Below are 21,977 nucleotides of genomic sequence, written 5' to 3' on the forward strand. Positions count from 1 at the left end.
CCTGGATAATATCCTGCAGAGTGTTTTCCAACTTGGTTCCATTCTCCCCGTCACTTTCAGGTACACCAATCAGACGTAGATTTGGTCTTTTCACATAGTCCCATATTTCTTGGAGGCTTTATTAATTTCTTTTTATTATTTTTTCTCTAAACTTCTCTTCTTGCTTCATTTCATTCATTTGATCTTTAATCACTGATACCCTTTCTTCCAGTTAATCAAATCGGCGAATGAAGCTTGTGCATTTGTCACGTAGTTCTTGTTCCATGGTTTTCAGCTCCATCAGGTCCTTTAAGGACTTCTCTGCATTGGTTATTCTAGTTAGCCATTCATCTAATCTTTTTTCAAGGTTTTTAACTTCTTTGTGATGGGTTCGAACTTCCTCCTTTAGCTCAGAGAAGTTCGATCGTCTGAAGCCTTCTTCTCTCAACTCGTCAAAGTCATTCTCCGTCCAGCTTTGTTCCGTTGCTGGTGAGGAGCTGCATTCCTTTGGAGGAGGAGAGGCTCTCTGATTTTTAGAATTTTCAGTTTTTCTGTTCTGTTTTTTCCCCATCTTTGTGGTTTTATCTACCTTTGGTCTTTGATGATGGTAATGTACAGATGGGGTTTTGGTGTGGATGTACTTCCTGTTTGTTAGTTTTCCTTCTAACAGTCAGGACCGTCAGCTGCAGGTCTGCTAGAGTTTGCTGGAGGTCCACTCCAGACCCTGTTTGCCTGGGTATCACCAGCAGAGGCTGCAGAGCAGCAAATATTGGTGAACAGCAAATGTTGCTGTCTGATTGTTCCTCTGGAGGTTTTGTCTCAGTGGGGTACCCGGCCATGTGAGGTGTTAGTCTGCCCCTACTTGGGGGTGCCTCCCAGATAGGCTATTCGCGGGTCAGGGACCACTTGAGGAGGCAGTCTCTCTGTTCTCAGATCTCAAACTCCATGCTAGGAGAACCACTACTCTTTTCAAAGCTGTCAGACAGGGACATTTAAGTCTGCAGAGGTTTTTGCTGCCTTTTGTTCAGCTATGCCCTGCCCCCAGAGGTAGAGTCTACAGAGGCAGGTAGGCTTCCTTGAGCTGCGGTGGGCTCCACCCAGTTTGAGCTTCCTGGCCGCTTTGTTTACCTACTCAAGCCTCAGCAATGGCAGGTGCCCCTCCCGCAGCCTTGCTGCCGTCTTGCAGTTCTATCTCAGACTGCTGTGCTAGCAATGAGTGAGGCTCCGTAGGCGTGGGACCCTCCAAGCCAGGCACGGGATATAATCTCCTGGTGTGCCATTTGCTAAGACCATTGGAAAAGTGCAGTATTAGGGTGGGAGTGACCCAATTTTCCAGGTGGCCTCTGTCACAGCTTTGCTAGGAAAAGGAATTCCCTGACCCCTTGCACTTCCTGGGTGAGGCGATGCCTCACCCTGCTTCGGCTTATGCTCGGTGCGCTGCACCCACTGTCCTGCACCCACTGTCCAACAAGCCCCAGTGAGATGAACCCAGTACCTCAGTTGGAAATGCAGAAATCACCTGTCTTCTGCAGAAACTGTACAAGCCAGAAGAGAGTGGGGGCCAATATTCAACATTCTTAAAGAAAAGAATTTTCTTTTTTTTTTTTTTAGGTTTTTTTTTTTTTTTAATTATACTTTAGGTTTTAGGGTACCTGTGCACAATGTGCAGGTTTGTTACATATGTATCCATGTGCCATGTTGATTTCCTGCACCCATTAACTCGTCATTTAGCATTAGGTATATCTCCTAATGCTGTCCCTCCCCCCTCCCCCAACCCCACAACAGTCCCCAGAGTGTGATGTTCCCCTTCCTGTGTCCATGAGTTCTCATTGTTCAGTTCCCACCTGTGAGTGAGAACATGCGGTGTTTGGCACATATACACCATGGAATACTATGCAGCCATAAAAAATGATGAGTTCATGTCCTTTGTAGGGACATGGATGAAATTGGAAAACATCATTCTCAGTAAACTATCGCAAGGACAAGAAAAGAATTTTCAACCCAGAATTTCATATCCAGCCAAACTAAGCTTCATAAGTGAAGGAGAAATAAAATATTTACAGACAAGCAAATGCTGAGAGATTTTGTCACCACCAGGCCTGCCCTACAAGAGCTCCTGAAGGAAGCACTAAACATGAAGAGGAAAAACTGGTACCAGCCACTGCAAAAGCATGCCAAATTGTAAAGACCATCGATGCTAGAAAGCAACTGCATCAACTAATGAGCAAAATAACCAGCTGACATCATAATGATAGGATCAAATTCACACAAAACAACATTAAATTTAAATGTAAATGGGCTAAATGCTACAATTAAAAGACACAGACTGGCAAATTGGATAAATAGTCAAGACCCATCAGTGTGCTGTTTTCAGGAAACCCATCTCACATGCAGAGACACACATAGGCTGAAAATAAAGGGATGGAGGAAGATCTACCAAGCAAATGGAAAACAAAAAACAGCAGGGGTTGCAATCCTAGTCTCTGATAAAACAGACTTTAAACCAACAAAGATCAAAAGAGACAAAGAAGGCCATTACATAATGGTAAAGGGATCAATTCAACAAGAAGAGTCAACTATCCTAAATATATATGCACCCAACACAGGAGCACCCAGATTCATAAAGCAAGTCCTTAGAGACCTACAAAGGGACTTAGACTCCCACACAATAATAATGGGAGACTTTAACACCCTACTGTCAACATTAGACAGATCAACGAGACAGAAAGTTAACAAGGATATCCAGGCATTGAATTAAGCTCTGCACCAAGTGGACCTCATAGACATCTACAGAATTCTCCACCCCAAATCAACAGAATATACATTCTTCTCAGCACCACACTGCACCTATTCCAAAATTGACCACACAGTTGGAAGTAAAGCACTCCTCAGCAAATATAAAAGAACAGAAATTATAACAAACTGTCTCTCAGACTACAGTGCAATCAAACTAGGACTCAGGATTAAGAAACTCACTCAAAACCACTCAACTACGTGGAAACTGAACAACCTGCTCCTGAATGACTACTGGGTACATAATGAAATGAAGGCAGAAATAAAGATGTTCTTTGAAACCAACGAGAACAAAGACACAATATACCAGAATCTCTGGGACACATTTAAAGCAGTGTGTAGAGGGAAATTTATAGCACTAAATGCCCACAAGAGAAAGCAGGAAAGATCTAAAATTGACACCCTAACATCACGATTAAGAGAACTAGAGAAGCAAGAGCAAACACATTCAAAAGCTAGCCGAAGGTAAGAAATAACTAAGATCAGAGCAGAATTGAAGGAGACAGAGACATAAAAAACCCTTCAAAAAATCAATGAATCCAGGAGCTGGTTTTTCGAAAAGACCAACAAAATTGATAGACCGCTAGCAAGACTAATAAAGAAGAAAAGAAAGAAGAATCAAACAGACACAATAAAAAATGAAAAAGGGGATATCACCACTGATCCCACAGAAATACAAACTACCATCAGAGAATACTATAAACACCTCTATGCAAATAAACTAGAAAATCTAGAAGAAATGGATAAATTCCTCAACACATACACCCTCCCAAGACTAAACCAGGAAGAAGTTGAATCTCTGAATAGACCAATAACAGGCTCTGAAATTGAGGCAATAATTAATAGCTTACCAACCAAAAAAAGTCCAGGACCAGATGGATTCACAGCCGAATTCTACCAGAGGTACAAGGAGGAGCTGATACCATTCCTTCTGAAACTATTGCAATCAATAGAAAAAGAGGGAATCCTCCCTAACTCATTTTATGAGGCCAGCATCATCCTGATACGAAAGCCTGGCAGAGACACAATGAAAAAAGAGAATTTTAGGCCAATATCCCTGATGAACATTGATGCAAAAATCCTCAATAAAATACTGGCAAACTGAATCCAGCAGCACATCAAAAAGCTTATCCACCATGATGAAGTGGGCTTCATCCCTGGGATGCAAGGCAGGTTCAACATATGCAAATCAATAAACGTAATCCAGCATATAAACAGAATCAAAGACAAAAACCACATGATTATCTCAATAGATGCAGAAAAGGCCTTTGATAAAATTCAACAACCCTTCATGCTAAAAACTCTCAATAAATTAGGTATTGATGGGACATATCTCAAAATACTAAGAACTATCTATGACAAACCCACAGCCAATATCATACTGAATGGACAAAAACTGGAAGCATTCCCTTTGAAAACTGGCACAAGACAGGGATGCCCTCTCTCACCACTCCTATTCAACATAGTGCTGGAAGTTCTGGCCAGGGCAATCAGGCAGGAGAAGCAAATAAAGGGTATTCAATTAGGAAAAGAGGAAGTCAAATTGTCCCTGTTTGCAGATGACATGATTGTATATCTAGAAAACCCCATTGTCTCAGCCCAAAATCTCGTTAAGCTGATAAGCAACTTCAGCAAAGTCTCAGGATACAAAATCAATGTGTAAAAATCACAAGCATTCTTATACACCAATAACAAACAAACAGAGAGCCAAATCATGAGTGAACTCCCATTAACAATTGCTTCAAAGAGAATAAAATACCTAGAAATCCAACTTACAAGGGACGTGAAGGACCTCTTCAAGGAGAACTACAAACCACTGCTCAATGAAATAAAAGAGGATACAAACAAATGGAAGAACATTCCATGCTCATGGATAGGAAGAATCAATATTGTGAAAATGGCCATACTGCCCAAGATAATTTATAGATTCAATGCCATCCCCATCAAGCTACCAATGACTTTCTTCAGATAATTGGAAAAAACTAAAGTTCATATGGAAACAAAAAAGAGCCCCCATTGCCTAGTCAATCCTAAGCCAAAAGAACAAAGCTGGAGGCATCACACTACCTGACTTCAAACTATACTACAAGGCTACAGTAACCAAAATAGCATGGTACTGGTACCAAAACAGAGATATAGACCAATGGAACAGAACAGAGCCCTCAGAAATAATACCACACATCTACAACTATCTGATCTTTGACAAACCTGACAAAAACAAGAAATGGCGAAAGGATACCCTATTTAACAAGTGGTGCTGGGAAAACTGGCTAGCCATATGTAGAAAGCTGAAACTGGATCCCTTCCTTACACCTTATACAAAAATTAATTCAAGATGGATTAAAGACTTAAATGTTAGACCTAAAGCCATAAAAACCCTAGAAGAAAACCTAGGCAATACCATTCAGGGCTTAGGCATGGGCAAGGACTTCATGTCTAAAACACCAAAAGCAATGGCAACAAAAGCCAAAATTGACAAATGGGATCTAACTAAACTAAAGAGCTTCTGCACAGCAAAAGAAACTACCATCAGAGTGAACAGGCAACCTACAGAATGGGAGAAAAAATTTTTGCAACCTACTCATCTGACAAACGGCTAATATCCAGAATCTAGAAAGAACTCAAACAAATTTACAAGAAAAAATCAAACAACCCCATCAAAAAGTGGGCAAAGGACATGAACAGACACTTCTCAAAAGAAGACATTTATGCAGCCAACAGACACATGAAAAAATGCTCATCATCACTGGCCATCAGAGAAATGCAAATCAAAACCACAATGAGATATGATCTCACACCAGTTAGAATGGCAATCATTAAAAAGTCAGGAAACAACAGGTGCTGGAGAGGATGTGGAGAAATAGGAACACTTTTACACTGTTGGTGGGACTGTAAACTAGTTCAACCATTGTGGAAGTCAGTGTGGCGATTCCTCAGGGATCTAGAACTAGAAATACCATTTGACCCAGCCATCCCATTACTGGGTATATACCCAAAGGAATATAAATCATGCTGCTATAAAGACACATGCACACATATGTTTATTGCGGCACTATTCACAATAGCAAAGAGTTGGAACCAACCCAAATGTCCAACAATGATAGACTGGATTAAGAAAATGTGGCACATATACACCATGGAATACTATGCAGCCATAAAAAATGATGAGTTCATGTCCTTTGTAGAGACGTGGATGAAACGGGAAAACATCATTCTCAGTAAACTATCACAAGGACAAAAAACCAAACACCGCATGTTCTCACTCATAGGTGGGAATTGAACAATGAGAACTCTTGGACACAGGAAGGGGAACATCACACACTGGGGCCTGTTGTGGGGTGTGGGTATGGGGGAGGGACAGCATTAGGAGATATACCTAATGTAAATGACAAGTTAATGGGTGCAGCACATCAACATGGCACATGTATACATATGTAACAAACCTGCACGTTGTGCACATGTACCCTAGAACTTAAAGTATAATAAAAAAAATATATATATGTATAAAAAAGAAGAAAAAGCCTATGTTTGAAGCAACTATGGAATTTAGGAAAATGCTAGAATGTTTTAGAGATTCAAATATCCAGGTTAAATCAATATTTCTGGTACTAAGAAAAAGTATGCAAGTATGTACCACAGTCAGCCAAGATTAAAAGTTCAAAACAACATTGAAAATGAAAGAAGAAAATGCCTTCTATTAGATAACCACTTAATTAAACTTCAATATAGTCATAAAATGAAATTTATACTGTTTAAAAAGAATAAGGCAGCTTAGGTAAATCCATTTGTGCTAGTTTATGATATATATGATGAACTATATTTCAAGGAATATATTACGAACATATTTTAAGTAGATGCAAGTAAGGTTTAGATGCAAGCATAAAAAAATCTCTTACGTGTATAAAAAAGATGCACATATACATATTCTGCTCTGTGAATAATTTTCTTTTTGTAAGGAAACATAAGCAATAATTTCTCTTTTGGAAAAGGAATTAGATGTCAATGCACAGTTTAATTGTTGTTATTCTTTAACCATTTATATGCATTTATTTTACTTTCTAAATATGTTGATAGCAGTCTTTTGGTCTCCACCAGAAATTATAGGTCATTTAAAATTTCTTGGACTATTTAAAAAATACCACTAAATTCAGGTATTTATGTGCAGGATTTTAGACTTCACACTTTCACTTGGAGGTACAATTAACAATGCTAAAAACAAGCTTGTGAGTGTGCCCATTAATTTTCAAAATACTGTTCCTTACCATTCTCTCATTCATTGAATTCTCTTCTAAGACTGACTCAATCTTGGATGGTGCGAAAAAGTGTTGCCTTTTAGAAAAGAGCAATTTGTAGTAAAAAATCGCCTACAGCAACAGTTGAACTCCAGGCCTGGCTGGACTGCTGGATAACTTATAAGATGATCAAAAGTAAATAGAAAATATTTTTTTCATCTTTATATAATCAGTGGTTTCAGCATAAAAGAAAACAAAATAAAATTAAATCACACAAAGGGAAGATTATCTGGCATATCTCATATGGGAGAGTGGATGATGTCACTTTACTCAGCACAGGATCTGCACATCCAGCCCTCTGCAGCAATTTCCTACATTTCACAGCTCTGAGCTGATTCTTCCACAGATTGGCTTTACAGAACCTGGGAATGCTGTTGGTGAGCCTTGTCTCCTCCATTGCCTCTCATCGCCTCTGGAACTATCTTGCTTATAGCTTGTCCAGGGCAAACGATTCATTTTTGTTCACCATGTATACAGGAATAAAAGAACCAAACAAGAAGGACTCATGAGGAAACAAGTTAGCAACAAATCCAATTGCTGATTCCTTCCTGCCTGAGAAAAATCACCCTGATTCTCTTTTGTTTGGATTTTTGAACCCATTACATTATTATAATGGGGACATTTTTGATGTATGTATAAGCCAGAATAATGTGGTTAGTCATATTAATCAATATTATTGAACCAAGTTGGTTGTGATGTATTCAAGCATTCTTTTTTTCTTAAATGGAAATTGCCTTCTTCTAAAAATAATAAAATGGTCATTGTAAAGCATTTACACAAGAAAATGTAAAGAAAAAGGAAATATTAATAAAAACAATTTATAATCCATCATTGCCATTATAAACCAATCTTAACATCTTGCTGTATATATTTTAGACCTTCCCCTATATATATATATATATATATATATGGAATAGGGAATAATGCATATATATATATATATATGGAATATATATGCATATCAATCTATATATATCACAATGTAATCTCCTTTACATCTTTACACACTGTTTTCCACTTGTTTTTCTTCATTTAACAGTACATTCTGAACCTTTTCCAATATAAACAAATATGGGTTTATTATTATCATCTTCTAAGGCCCATAGACTTGTTTTATAGACGTACCACACTTATGCATTCCTCTTTATTATAAGGAGCTATAGAAATGTGTTGGGCATTTTGTCTCATCACTACATTTACATTGCTTCTTGAATTCTTTCTCTGCTAATTTTTACCTCGTCTGTATTTTGTAACTGTCTTTGCCTTTCACACTTATACTTTTCTTACCACTGTTTTTATTTAAAATATAATTAGAGTTGTTTGAAAAATAAGAGCAAACAGACTTCAAGCATTTTTGAATCAGGCGTGAAAATTTTGGGCCATGGATCTCATAATTTGACTACCCAGAGACATTTCTAACTTGCTTTTGAATTATCATATGTATTCTAAAGAGTTTAATGTTCTAAGTAAGTGTGATATTACTTTAACTGCATGGAGAGATTAATTGAACTCTTGGTTGGTTCTATCACTGTCACTGTCCTGATAAATATTTTTAAATCTCTTATTAATTTATTTTCATAATTTGCTTGAAAAGGACAGCCACCTAAACAGAAAATTGGAATTCATATGGACCATGAGGCAAGTCAAATTCCATCACGTCAAATTTAAATATCAAAATGCATAATATTAATCACATGAGCTTTAAACACCAAATCATTTGAGAGAAAATTGAACAATCTGTTTCTAGTCTTAATAGGATAGTTAAATATCTATAGTACATCACAAAATGAAAATAGTCTTTCTTGCATATAGCTAGCTATTCAGTATGGCTTATTAGAAGGAATTGACTTGGTTCCTCTAAATTGTTCTTTGTATAGATGATTTTTATTCCTTAAGCCCATTTTGTCATCTTAAAATTTGTGGTAAGGAGCAAATGAAATAACTCCTATAAAACACTTTATTGATATATTAAGTGCTATACAAGTTTAGAGTAATATTATTATATGGTAAGTGGAAGAGACCCATTTAGTGTTAGATATAGTAGAGATGTGAAAAATTTCAATACAAATCTATGATTCTATGAGTATAATGACCTAGGGAAGGAAGATTAATAAACTTGACAGTATGCTTAATTGGCACAGTTCAGAGCTTTAGAAATCTGAACTGTATCCCCTATTCTGCCAGTGGCTTTCATAGTAACCTTGAATATAATGAAATTTATCATTAATGTTAAAAAGTAGACTGATCTCTTATGGTGAAATAGCCTTAGTCTGGATTACTCAAAAACTGCAGAAATTGATGAAATACATAAATCCACCACATTGTCAAAAATTTCCATTTAAATTGCCAGTTAAACTCTATACACCAGTATGGTTATGTCCATAACTATGTGAGAGCAAAGAAGAGAAGAGAAGAAAACTCGTATTTATTGGGAAATTGATATATGCTAGGCATCATATTACATTTTTGGTATATGTTAGTTCATTTAACTATAGCAGAACAAAAAGAAAAAGGCAAAATTGATAGAGACAACAAGATATGGATAGGTAAGATATTCACCGTGCATCAGCTCAGTAAGTAGCATCAAAGACTAAAACAGTGGATTGACTTACTTCCTCTCCTTCTTTTGTCTACTTGTTGGACGTCTAATAAATATAAAATCAGTCTATAAGTAGGCAGAGAAAAAGAGGTGAGAAACCAAGGGTTTAAGGCAGTATCCCAATTAAATAATTCACCAAAATAGTCTAAAAGTTGACCTCATATAAAGAGGAATACGTTAATAAACTTCTTTTCAGCTAGAAGAAGAAAAATACAAAATTTGGTATCCTAGTGAGGCAAGAGAATAGGGTCTGGAGGCAGGGGACCTAAGGCTGTTTCACGCCAACTTCCTAGAACTAAATTGAAAGGAAAATCCTAATTTTCCAGGCCTAAGTAACAAAAGGACCAGAGGCTACTCCCTTTGACATTTTCTGCCCAGCAGACGGGAGATTGGCTGTCGGCAACAAATCATAATGAGTGCGGTTGAGTCCTGGTTTGTAACTTTGTAACTTCACTCCCCCCACTGAATGGCTGCTGTCTGCAACCGATCAGACTTATTGCAGGCTACCACTTCCGTTACATGAGGTGAGCATGAAGTGGCCAATGAGAAACTTCCAGCGGGTATTGGGACCCAAGAAGATTCTGTATCCGGGCCCTTGAGCCACTGCTTGGGTCTGCTTCCACACCGTGGAGTGTACTTTTATTTTCAATAAATCCCTGCTTTTGTTCTTTTGTTGCTTCATTCCTTCTTTGCTTTGCTGGGGGTTTTGTCCAATTCTTAGCTCAAAATGCAAAGAACCTGGACTTGTAGTCACTACCCTTTACCATTAACATTAGCTGATAATTGTAAAGATAGTGTTTATTGAGTGTTTACTATGTGTCAGGCACTCTTCTAAGTGCCTTATGTGTGTTGATTCCTTTAATACTTGTGGTAGAGAACAATGGTTCAGCGTTTCCCAAAAGACATCCACATCTTCATTCCTGGAATCTATGAATATATTGCATGGCAAAAGGGACTTTTCAGATGTGGTTAAATGAAGGCTTTTGAGACCGGGAGATTACGCTGGATTATCTGGCTAGGCCCAATGTATCACAAGGGTCCTTACAAGTGAAAGAGGGAGGCAGGGGAGTGTCAGAGTGATGCAGCAGGAGAAAGATTCACCCACTTCTGGCTTTGAAGACGGAGGAATGGGCAGTCTCTAGAAGCTGGAAAAGGCCAGGAAATGGATTCTACCCTAAAGTCGCACAAGAACATGCAGTCTTGAGGTTTTAAAAACTGGGCTGGAGAGAGGCGGGAGATCATGGCAGATGGGATGCAGGATTAGATTGCAGCTCTGGACAGAGCAAGCAGGGGCTCGCATTGTGAAGTTTAGCTCCAGATCGACTGCAAGAACAAACCAGCAATCCCAAGAGGACTCACACACCTTCTGAAGGAAGCGGACTGTTCGAGTCCCCCCCAAACTGTGAGTGCCCCAACTATGGAAGTGGTAAAGGGAGACCCTCCTCTCCTAAACACACACCCCCATTGGAGAAGCTGAAGGTCTGTTTGCAGAAGTTTCCAACTTTACCTGCAGCTGAGTCAATTTGGAGAGCTGAGCAAAATTCGGGGTAGAGGAAGCAGCAGAAAGGCCCTAGGAGCTCGCTGGTTCCCCCAGCAGGCCATTCCTGCCTGGCATCACAGGGATCCTATGGGAGAGGAGCAGGGGGAAAACTACTTAGGGACAAGGAAATCTCTAGCTGAACTTTGTAACAGTTTGAACAGGGTGAGAAGCCTCCTGGCCAGAACTCAGAGAGGGAGCAAATCCAGTGTGCAGAACTCCACAGGCAGGAAGGAACCAAGCCCCTTTTTTTCCCAGCTGGGAGGCGAATAGCCTGGGGCAGGTTTTCAAGCCTGTGTGGTTCTCTGCCTGGAAATGGTCTGGGGGCTGTTGTGGGAGGCACGGTGAAAGTGAGAACTGCCCTTCAGTTTGCGTGGGAGCTGGCTGAGGCCTGTGACTGCCGGCTTTCCCCCACTTCCCTGACAACCTGTGTGACTCAGCAGAGGCAGCCATAATCTTCCTAGGTACACAACTCCGGTGACCTGGGAACCTCACTCCCATCCCTCACAGCAACTGCTGCAAGACTCACCCAAGGAAAGTCTGAGCTTTGACACACTTAGCCCCTCCCTCACATGATGGTCCTTCCCTACCTACCCTGGTAGTGGAAGACAAAGGGCATATCATCTTGGGAGTTCTAGGACCCTGCCCACTGCCAGTTCCTCCCCATACTACCACACCTGATGCTGTCTGGAAAGTGTGACCTCCTAGCAGGAGGTCAACTGCACAAAAACAGAGCATTAAACCACCAAAGCTAAGGACCCTCATGGAGTCCATTGCACCCCCCACGACTTCCACTGCAACAGGAACTGCTATCCATGGCTGAGGGACCCATAGATGGCTCACATCACAGGACTCTGTGCAGAAAACCCCCAGTACCAGCCCAGAGCCTGGTAGACTTGCTGGGTGGCTAGACCCAGAAGAGAGAACACAATCACTGCAGTTTGGCTCACAGAAGCCACATCCATAGTAAAAGGCAGAGAGTACTACATCAAGGGAACACCCTGTGGGACAAAAGAATCTGAACAGCAGCCTTCAGCCTTAGACCTTCCCTCTGACAGAGGCTACCCAAATGAGAAGGAACCAGAAAACCAACCGTGGTAATAGGACAAAACAAAGCTCTTCAACACCCCCCAAAAATCACACTAGTTCATCAGCAATGGGTCCAAACCAAGAAGAAATCCCTGATTTACCTGAAAATGAATTCAGGAGGTTAGTTATTAAGCTAATCAGGGAGGGACCAGAGGAAGGCAAAGCCCAATGCAAGGAAATCCAAAAAATGATACAAGAAGTGAAGGGAGAAATATTCAGGGAAATAGATAGCTTAAAGAGAAAACCATCAAAAATTCATGAAACTTTGTGTACACTTTTAGAAATGCAAAATGCTCTGGGAAGTCTCAGCAACAGTATTGAACAAGTAGAAGAAAGAAACTCAGAGCTTGAAGACAATATCTTCAAATTTTAACCCAAGCTAACAAAGACAAAGAAAAAAGAATAAGAAAATATGAACGAAGCCTCCAAGAAGTCTGGGATTACGTTAAATGAACAAACCTAAGAATAATCGGTGTTCCCTAGGAAGAAGAGAAATGTAAAAATTTAAAAAACATTTTTGGGGGAATAATCAAGAAAAACTTCCCCAGGCTCGCTAGAGACCCAGACATCCAAACACCAGAAGCACAAAGAACACCTGGGAAAATCACTGCAAAAAGATCTTCACCTAGGCACATTGTCATCAGGTTATCCAAAGATGAAGGAAAGAATCTTAAGAGCTCTGAGACAGAAGCACCAGGTAACCTATAAAGAAAAACCTATCAGATTAACAGCAGATTTCTCAGCAGAAATCTTACAAGCTAGAAGGGATTGGGGGCCTATCTTCAGCCTCCTCAAACAAAATAATTATCAGCCAAGAATTTTGTATCCAGCAAAAGTAAGCATCATATATGAAGGAAAGATACAGTCTTTTCCAGATGAACAAGTGCTGAGGGAATTCATCATTACCAAGCCACCACTAGAGGAACTGCTAAAAGGACCTCTAAATCTTAAACAAATCCTGGAAACACATCAAAACAGAACCTCTTTAAAGCATAAATCACACAGGACCTATAAAACAAAAATACAAGTTAAAAAGCAAAAAACAAAAAAACAAAGTACATAGGCAACAAAATGCACTATGACTGCAATAGTACCTCACATTTCAATACTTACATTGAATGTCAATGATCTAAATGCTCCACTTAAAAGATACAGAACCAGCTTCATCCATGTCCAAACTAACACAAGAACAGAAAACCAAACACAGCATGTTCTCATTAATAAGTGGGAGTTGAACAATGAGAACACATGGACACAGCTGTGGGGGACACATCACACACCAGGGCCTGTCAGGGGGTGGGGGCCTGGGGGAGGGATGGCATTAGGAGAAATACCTAATGTAGATGATGGGTTGATGGGTGCACCAAACCATGGCATGTGTATACCTATGTAACAAATCTGCATGTTCTGCACATGTACCCCAGAACTTAAATTATATATATGATACAGAGCCGCAGAATGGATAAGAACTCACCAACCAACTATCTGCTGCATTCAGGAGACTCAGCTAGCACATAAGGACTCACATAACTTAGAGTAAAGGGGTGGAAAAAGACATTTCATGCAAATGGATACCAAAAGCGAGCAGGGGTAGCTAATTCTTATATCAGACAGAACAAATTTTAAAGCAACAGCCATTAGAAGAGACAAAGAGAGATATTATATAATGGTAAAAGGCCTTATCCAACAGGAAAATATCACAATCTTAAACATATATGCACCTAACACTGGAGCTCCCAAATTTATAAAGCAATTACTAATAGACCTAAGAAATGAGATAGACAGCAACACAATAATAGTGAAGGACTTCAATACTCCACTGACGGCAATAGACAGGTCACGAAGACAGAAAGTCAACAAAGAAACAGTGGATTTAAACTATACCTTGGAACAAATGGACTTAACAGATATATACAGAACATTTTATCCAACAGTTACAGAATACACATTCTATTCAACAGCACATGAAACTTTCTCTAAGATAGATCATATGATAGGCCATAAAATGAGCCTGAATAAATTTAAGGAAATTAAAATTATATCAAGCACTCTTTCAGACCATAGTGGAATAAAACTGGAAATCAACTCCCAAAGGAACCTTCAAAACCATGCAAATACATGGAAATTAAATAACCTGCTCGTGAATGAGCATTGGGTCAAAAACAAAATCAAGATGGAAATTAAAAAATTCTTCCAACCGAATGACAATAATGACACAACCTATCAAAACCTCTGGGATACAGCAAAGGCGGTGCTAAGAGAAAAGTTCATAGTCCTAAACACCTACATCAAAAAGACTGAAAGCACAAACAGACAATCTAAGGTCACACCTTATGGAACTAGAGAAACAAGAACAAACCAAAACCAAACCCGGCAAAAGAAAGGAAATAACCAAGATCAGAGCAGAGCTAAATGAAATTGAAACAAACAAATAAAAAATACAAAAGTTAAATAAAACAAAAAAGCTGGTTCTTTGAAAAGATAAATAAAATTGATAGACCACTGGCAAGACTAACCAAGAAAAGTAGAGAAAAAATCCAAATAACCTCACTAAGAAACAAAACAGGAGATACTACAACTGACACTACTGAAATACAAAAGAGCATTCAAGGCTGCTATGAACACCTTTACTCACATAACTAGAAAACCTAGAAAAGATGGATAAATTCCTGGAAAAATACAACCCTCCTAGCTTAAATCAGGAAGAATTAGATGCCCCGAACAGACCAATAACAAGCAGTGAGATCGAAATGGTAATTAAAAAATTACCACCACCACCACCAACAACAACAAAAAATCCAGGACCAGATGGATTCACAACAGAATTCTACCAGACATTCAAAGAAGAATTGGTACCAATTATTTTGACACTCTTCCACAAGATAGAGAAAAACGGAACCCTCCCTAATTCATTCTATGAAGCCAGCATCACCCTAATACCAAAACCAGGAAAGGATATAACCAAAAATGAAAACTACAGAACAATATCCTTGATGGACATAGATGCTAAAATCCTTAATCAAATACTAGCTAACTGAATCCAACAATATATCAAAAGATAATCTACCATGATCAAGTGGGTTTCATATCGGGGATGCAGGGATGGTTTAACATCCACAAGTCAATAAATGTGATACACCACATAAACAGAATTAAAACCCAAAATCACATGATCATTTTAATAGATGCAGAAAGAGCATTTGACAAAATCCAGCATCCCTTTATTATTAAAACTCTCAGCAAAACTGGCACTCAAGGGACATAGCTTAATGTAATAAAAGCCGTCTATGACTAACCCACAGCCAATATAATGCTGAATGGGCAAAAGTTTAAATCATTCCCTTTGAGAACTGGAACAAGATAAGGATGCCCACTCTCACCACTCCTCTTCAACACTGTACTGGAAGTCCTAGCCAGAGCAACTCAGACAAGAGAAAGAAATAAAGGGCATCCCAATCGGTAAAGATGAAGTCAAACTGTCACTGTTTGCTGACGATATGGTCATTTACCTTGAAAACCCTAAGGACTCCTCCGGAAAGCTCCTAGAACTGATAAAAGAATTCAATAGAGTTTATGGATACAAGATTAAAGTACACAAATGAGTAGCTCTTCTATACACCAGCAGCTACCAAGTGGAGAATCAAATCAAGAACTCAACCCCTTTTAAAATAGCTGCAAAAAATAAATTAATTAAATAAAATACTTAGGAATATACCTAACCAAGGAGTCAAAAGACCTCTACAAGGAAAAGTACAAAACACTACTGAAAGAAATCATAGACAATACAAAGAAATGGAAACACATCCCATGCTCATGGATGGGTAGAATCAATATTGTGAACATGACCATACTGCCAAAAGCAATCTACAAATTCAATGCAATTCCCATCAAAATACCACCATAATTATTCACAGAATTAGGAAAAACAATTCTAAAACTCATATAGAACCAAAAAAGAGCCCATATAGCCAAAGCAAGACTAAGCAAAAAGAACAAACCTGGAGGCATCACACTATCTGATTTCAAACTGTACTATAAGGCCATAGTCACTAATACAGCATGGTACTGGTACAAAAATAGGCACATAGACCAATGGAACAGAACAGAGAACCCATAAATAAAGCCAACTACTTCCAGTCAACTAATCTGCGACAAAGCAAACAAAAAACATGCAGTGGGGAAAGGACACCCTTTTCAACAAATGGTGCTGGGGTAATTCGCCAGCCACATATAGGCAAGTGAAACTGGATCCTCATCTCTCACCTTATACAAAAACCAACTCAAGATGGATTAAGGACTTAATCCTAAGACCTGAAACTATAAAAATTCTATAACATTGGAAAAACCCTTCTAGACATTGGCTTAGCCAAGGATTTCATGACCAAGATCCCAAAAGGAAATGCAATAAAAGTAAAGATAAATAGCCGGGACCTAAATAAAAGAAAGAGCTTTTGCATGGCAAAAGGAATGGTCAGCAGAGAAAACAGACAACCCACAGAGTGGGAGAAAATCTTCACAATGTATATATCTGACAAAGGACTAATATCCAGAATTTACAATGAACTCAAACAAATCAGTAAGAAAAAAACAAACAATCCCATCAAAAAGTGTGCTAAGGATATGAATAGACAATTCTCAAAAGAAGATATACAAATGACCAACAAACATGAAAAAATGCCCAACATCACTAATAATCAGGGAAATGTAAATCAAGACCACAATGAAATACCACCTCACTCCTGCAAGAATGGCAATAATCAAAAAAATAAAAAATAAAAAAACAGTAGATTTTGGCGTGGATGTGTTTGTTAATCAGGGAACACTTCTACACTGCCGGTGGGAATGTAAACTAGTACAGCCACTACAGAAAACAGTGTGGAGACTCCTTAAAGAGCTAGAAGGAGAACTACCATTTGATCCAGCAATCCTACTACTAGGTATCTACCCAGAGGAAAAGAAGTCATTATTTGAAAAAGATACTTGCACACGCATGTTTATAGCAGCACAATTCACAATTTCAAAATCGTGGAACCAACCCAAATGCCCATCAATAAACGAGTGGATAAAGAAACTGTGGTATATATATATATGATGGAATACTATGCAGCCATAAAAGCAATGAATTAACAGCATTTGCAGTGACCTGGATGGGATTGGAGACTATTATTCTAAGTGAATTAACTCAGGAATGGAAAACCAAACATCGTATGTTCTCACTGATATGTGAGAGCTAAGATATGAGGACGCAAAGGCATAAGAATGACGCAATGGACTTTGGGGACTTGGGGGGAAGAGTAGGAGGGGGGCAAAAAATAGTGTATACTGCTTGGTTGACGGATACATGAAAATCTCACAAATCACCACCAAAGAACTTACTCATGTAACCAAACACCACCTGTACCCCTAAAAACTTAGGACAAATTTCAAAAAAAAAGAAAAGAAAATGCAGCCTTGTCAAAACCTTGGTTTTATTTCAGTAAGGACCATTTTGGATTTCTGAACTCCAGAAGTGTAAGATGACAGATTTGCGTTGGTTCAAGCCACTAAGTTCGTGGTAATTTGTTACAGCAGCAATAGGAAACTAATAAAATCCTCATAATAAATCTAAGGGGCACATGCCATCATTATCTCCAGCTCATAGATGAGCAAACTAAAGCACAGACTGTTTCTCAAAGATGCAAGACTACAAGAGTTGAGGTGGGATTTGGACACAGACCAGCCTAGGTCCAGAGCCTATTAATTAGAAGCCTTCATGGTATCACTCTTGAGACTTTAGTAAAGTTGGAGCACTACAGTTATTTTTGCCAATATTTCCATTCTTAAGGCCCCTGAACTAAGCTGCAGCATACACCTAATGTCCAGTTCTGGAGGCAGGACAGGGTCTTCTTTTAACAGTTTGAATATTGGTATGGGAAACAACAACAACAATATCTACTTCAGCCCGATGGTGAAAGATCTTTTTCTAGAAGGATATAATACCTTCTGTTAGTGCTATGTGCTATTAGGAAAAAAAATTATTAGTAGATCAAATGGAAATTTTCAACATTCCATTTAGGAAATCTTTTTAAAGTGAGGGCATTTTGAAAGAAAAAAGATTAAGTCAGCTACTGTAAAGCAATGGATTCATAATATTTCAAAATAACAGATAAAAGAATGTTTAAAGTGAGTCCTTTATCAGCTGTTCCAGGAATGCCCATCATCAGCAGACATGGATCTTAGCTCCATGCATGGTACGTAGAAGGCAGCTGAAAAATTCACTCATTGGGCATGGCAGCACATGCCTGTAGTACCAGCTACTCAAGAGGTGGATGTGGGAGGACTAACTTGAGGCCTAGAGTTCGAGGCTGCAGTGCACTATGATTGCACCTGTGAATAGCCACTGTATTCCAGCCTGGGCAACATAGAGGGACCCTGTTCTATAAAAAATCGTTAAAGAAATAATTTTTAAAAATTCCAGTTTGTCCCTGGATCTAAGGGGAAAAAATCCACTGGATAAATGAATGTGCAAATATTTAATTAGTTTATGTATATGTACTTTAAGATACAGCTATGAACAAATGTATCCTCAAATATTTTGGACTCTGTGTTTGATCATTCTTATCACTTTAATTCTCAAGGTGCTTCTTTGTCAGGTTAAGAAGTGCAGTCTTGGCCCTGTTCTCTGACTTTTGTCCATGGCTTCAGCTTCCCAAAGCAGGGTGAGTGTAGCATTACCAGTTAAGAGCCCTAGCTTTGGAACTGGCAAGACCTGGATTTGATTCCAGTTTACTTGCCTATTACTTGTATAACTTCAGGCAAGTTATTCAACCATGGTGTCTTCATTTTAAAATGGGCATCATAACATTTACTTTTTATTTTGTAGTGAGGATCGAAAGTCATAATGTCTTTAGGGACCGGCTAGCTCACAGAAAAAAGTTAAAACATGATAGCTACATAAAATTCACCTTACAGTGTCATTTGTTTGTAACGTTGTCCACAAAACATAGTGTCAGAGTCAGAGGTACATCGTTTTAGAGTGACATTCTTTTCAAAAACAGAAAGGAAAATATTCAATATAAAATATTTCTTACATTTATTTATGAACCTGTTTAAAGGCATAAATTCATCTTTTTAGTAACTTGTGGTTCTTGAGAACTTGGGAAAGGGAAGGAAGATTTGATTTTAAACTTTAAGGGAGAAAATGGATAGGAGGGATCAGTAGTTTCAACTGTAGTTAGTCTCATCAGAAGGAGAGAAGGTACCTAGTTAATGGGCACCTACCTTTAAATTAATTTTTTTAAAAAGAACAAGAATCAGGTGAAAGCACCTACTTTTTATGAAGTGCTTTACATTCATGATCTTAGTCAATCCTCTTAGCAACTCTTTGAGATAGGTATGAAGACCACCACTTTATACATGGGGGAATGAATGAAGAGGACAAGGTCACTTACTCAAGGTCACACGGGACAAGTTGGGATTCAAACCCAGTCAGTATACCATATGGCCTCTCATATAGGACTACTTTACAATAAATTCAGTTCCTGACTGATTACACATGATTTAGGCAGAAAATGCAGGTTACTTACTGGGAATGAGTAATGATTTGTACTGAAAGAGGTTACTGAGTGGCAAGCAGCACACAGAGATAATTTCTGCTATTATCCTGTCATACTGCAAAATGATTTTTCTTCTGACCACATAATCATTGACTCTCTAGGTGTGTAAAGAAAGTGGCTTCTGTTAACTAGATGCTGCCTATTATTCTACTTTGAAGTTAATAGTAGACAGACCAAGCTGCAGCATAAACAGGCAGTTTTTAAGTAAGCTTTCCTCTATGCTGGGAGAAATATATATATATATATATATATTTACCCCATCCAGAAAGATTTCAAATCTAAGGTCAGGGAGCCATAAGATTCAGTTCTGCAAATAAAAATCCCAACAAAACCTGAAGATGTATTTTCTAATCTGTTTCAGAATGATAGAAACCACTAGCTAGATTCACAGAATCTCTTGAAGGTAAGATTCACTTGCCTATATGATGTCACACATGATCCAGATCAGATAAAATACTTCACATTTCACTCATCAAACTCCTCATTGCTTTTTCTTCCTAAAAAGTTATTTATCAAGAATTGTTTGGCACAGGACTATAAGTGAAACAAAAAGAATTAATTTGTTTGTATTATGACATTGTTGATTGTGATTACTTGCTTACATGATGCCTATACTTGCCCAGAAATTATTTAATTTTTTTCCAATTTTACGTTGATTTTAGTTAACCATGAATCCTTTTGAAGGGTTTATTATGACTTACCATTGTCTTCAACAGAGAAATAGAAGATGTCCTTTGATGCGTTGCTGCCCTCATTCAAGACATAGGATATCTTCATCTCATCAATGTCAGCTAAAAAAAAAAAAGCAACCATCACACAAAGTCACAAATGAAAATGAGTATGTTAACAACTTCAAAGTTTTAATTAGGCATAGAAGTACTCCAATTAATAAATTTGAAAATAATGATTGAGTGAACATGAACCTTCTTCTTAAAGCTACAATGTCAAAAATAAAACTTTAGTTTGAAATTTTGTCACAATGAGGTACCATCTCACCCCAGTCAGACTGGTGATTATTAAAAAGCCAAAAAATAACAGATGCTGGGTGAGATTGTAGAGAAAAAGGAACACTATACATTGTTGGTAGGAGTGTAAATTAGTTCAGCCATTGTGGAAAGCAGTGTGATGATTCCTCAGAGAGCTAAAAACAGAACTATCATTCAACCCAGCAGTCCCATTACTGGGTATACACCCCCAAAATATAAATCATTCTATCATAAAGACACTTGCATGCAAATGTTCATTGCAGCACTACTCATGATAGCAAAGACATTGAATCAACCTAAATGTCCATCAATGACATCTTGGATAAAGAAAATATATTACATATACGCTATGGAATACTATGCAGCCATTAAAGACTAGATCATGTCTTTTGTTGTTCTTGTTGTTGTTGTTGATTTTTCAGGAACATGGATAGAGCTGGAGGCTATTATCCTTCACAAACTAATTCAGGAACAGGAAACCAAATACTGCATATTCTCACTTATAAATGGGAGCTAAGTGATAAGAACTCACAAATACAATGAAAGGAACAGTGGTGTTTTCTTGAGGGTGGAGGGTAGGAGGAAGGAGCAGAGCAGAAAAGACAACTACTGGGTACTGGGCTTAAATACTGGGGTGATGAAATAATCTGTACAACAGACTAGCATGACATGAGTTTAAGTATGTAACAAACCTTCACATGTACCTCCAAACCTAAAATAGAAGTTAAGAAACCCTGACTTTGTCACAGTGCTACTATGTGCATATTCTCTGGGTGCTGAAGCCCAGCAAAGAGGGCATTCTAGTTACGTCTGCTTTACAACATCCTGGTCCTCTATGGAGAGCCAGGTCTATCTGGTTTTGAATCTTTTGCACAAGTATAGAGCTTGACATAACTGTAGATACTCATGAACTACTTGTCAAAATGAATTTAAACAAGAATAATTACTGCACCCTAAGAAAAAAGAAAATGAGAATAAAATCATGATTTTTTTTTCTATTGGCTATTCTCTTGGGTAATAATTTGTTATGAAGGTCTATAATTATGTTTTTATATTGGTAATTATTAGTATTTTAAAAACAATTTGCTTTCAGGGGTGTTTGTTTAT

General features: G+C 38.3%; 1 protein-coding gene across 1 annotated transcript in view; it reads right to left on the reverse strand.

Annotated features, from left to right (window-relative positions):
- Positions 1-21,977, reverse strand: part of FREM3 (FRAS1 related extracellular matrix 3) — a 123,581-nt gene that overhangs the window by 95,457 nt on the left and 6,147 nt on the right. Inside the window, exon 2 of the mRNA XM_055276005.2 lies at positions 20,586-20,675. Within this exon, the coding sequence (XP_055131980.1) occupies positions 20,586-20,675 (90 nt within the window). The remainder of the gene's footprint in view (positions 1-20,585; positions 20,676-21,977) is intronic.

This window comes from Symphalangus syndactylus, chromosome 4 (assembly GCF_028878055.3).
Source record: "Symphalangus syndactylus isolate Jambi chromosome 4, NHGRI_mSymSyn1-v2.1_pri, whole genome shotgun sequence".
NCBI classification, from domain to species: Eukaryota; Metazoa; Chordata; class Mammalia; order Primates; family Hylobatidae; genus Symphalangus; species Symphalangus syndactylus.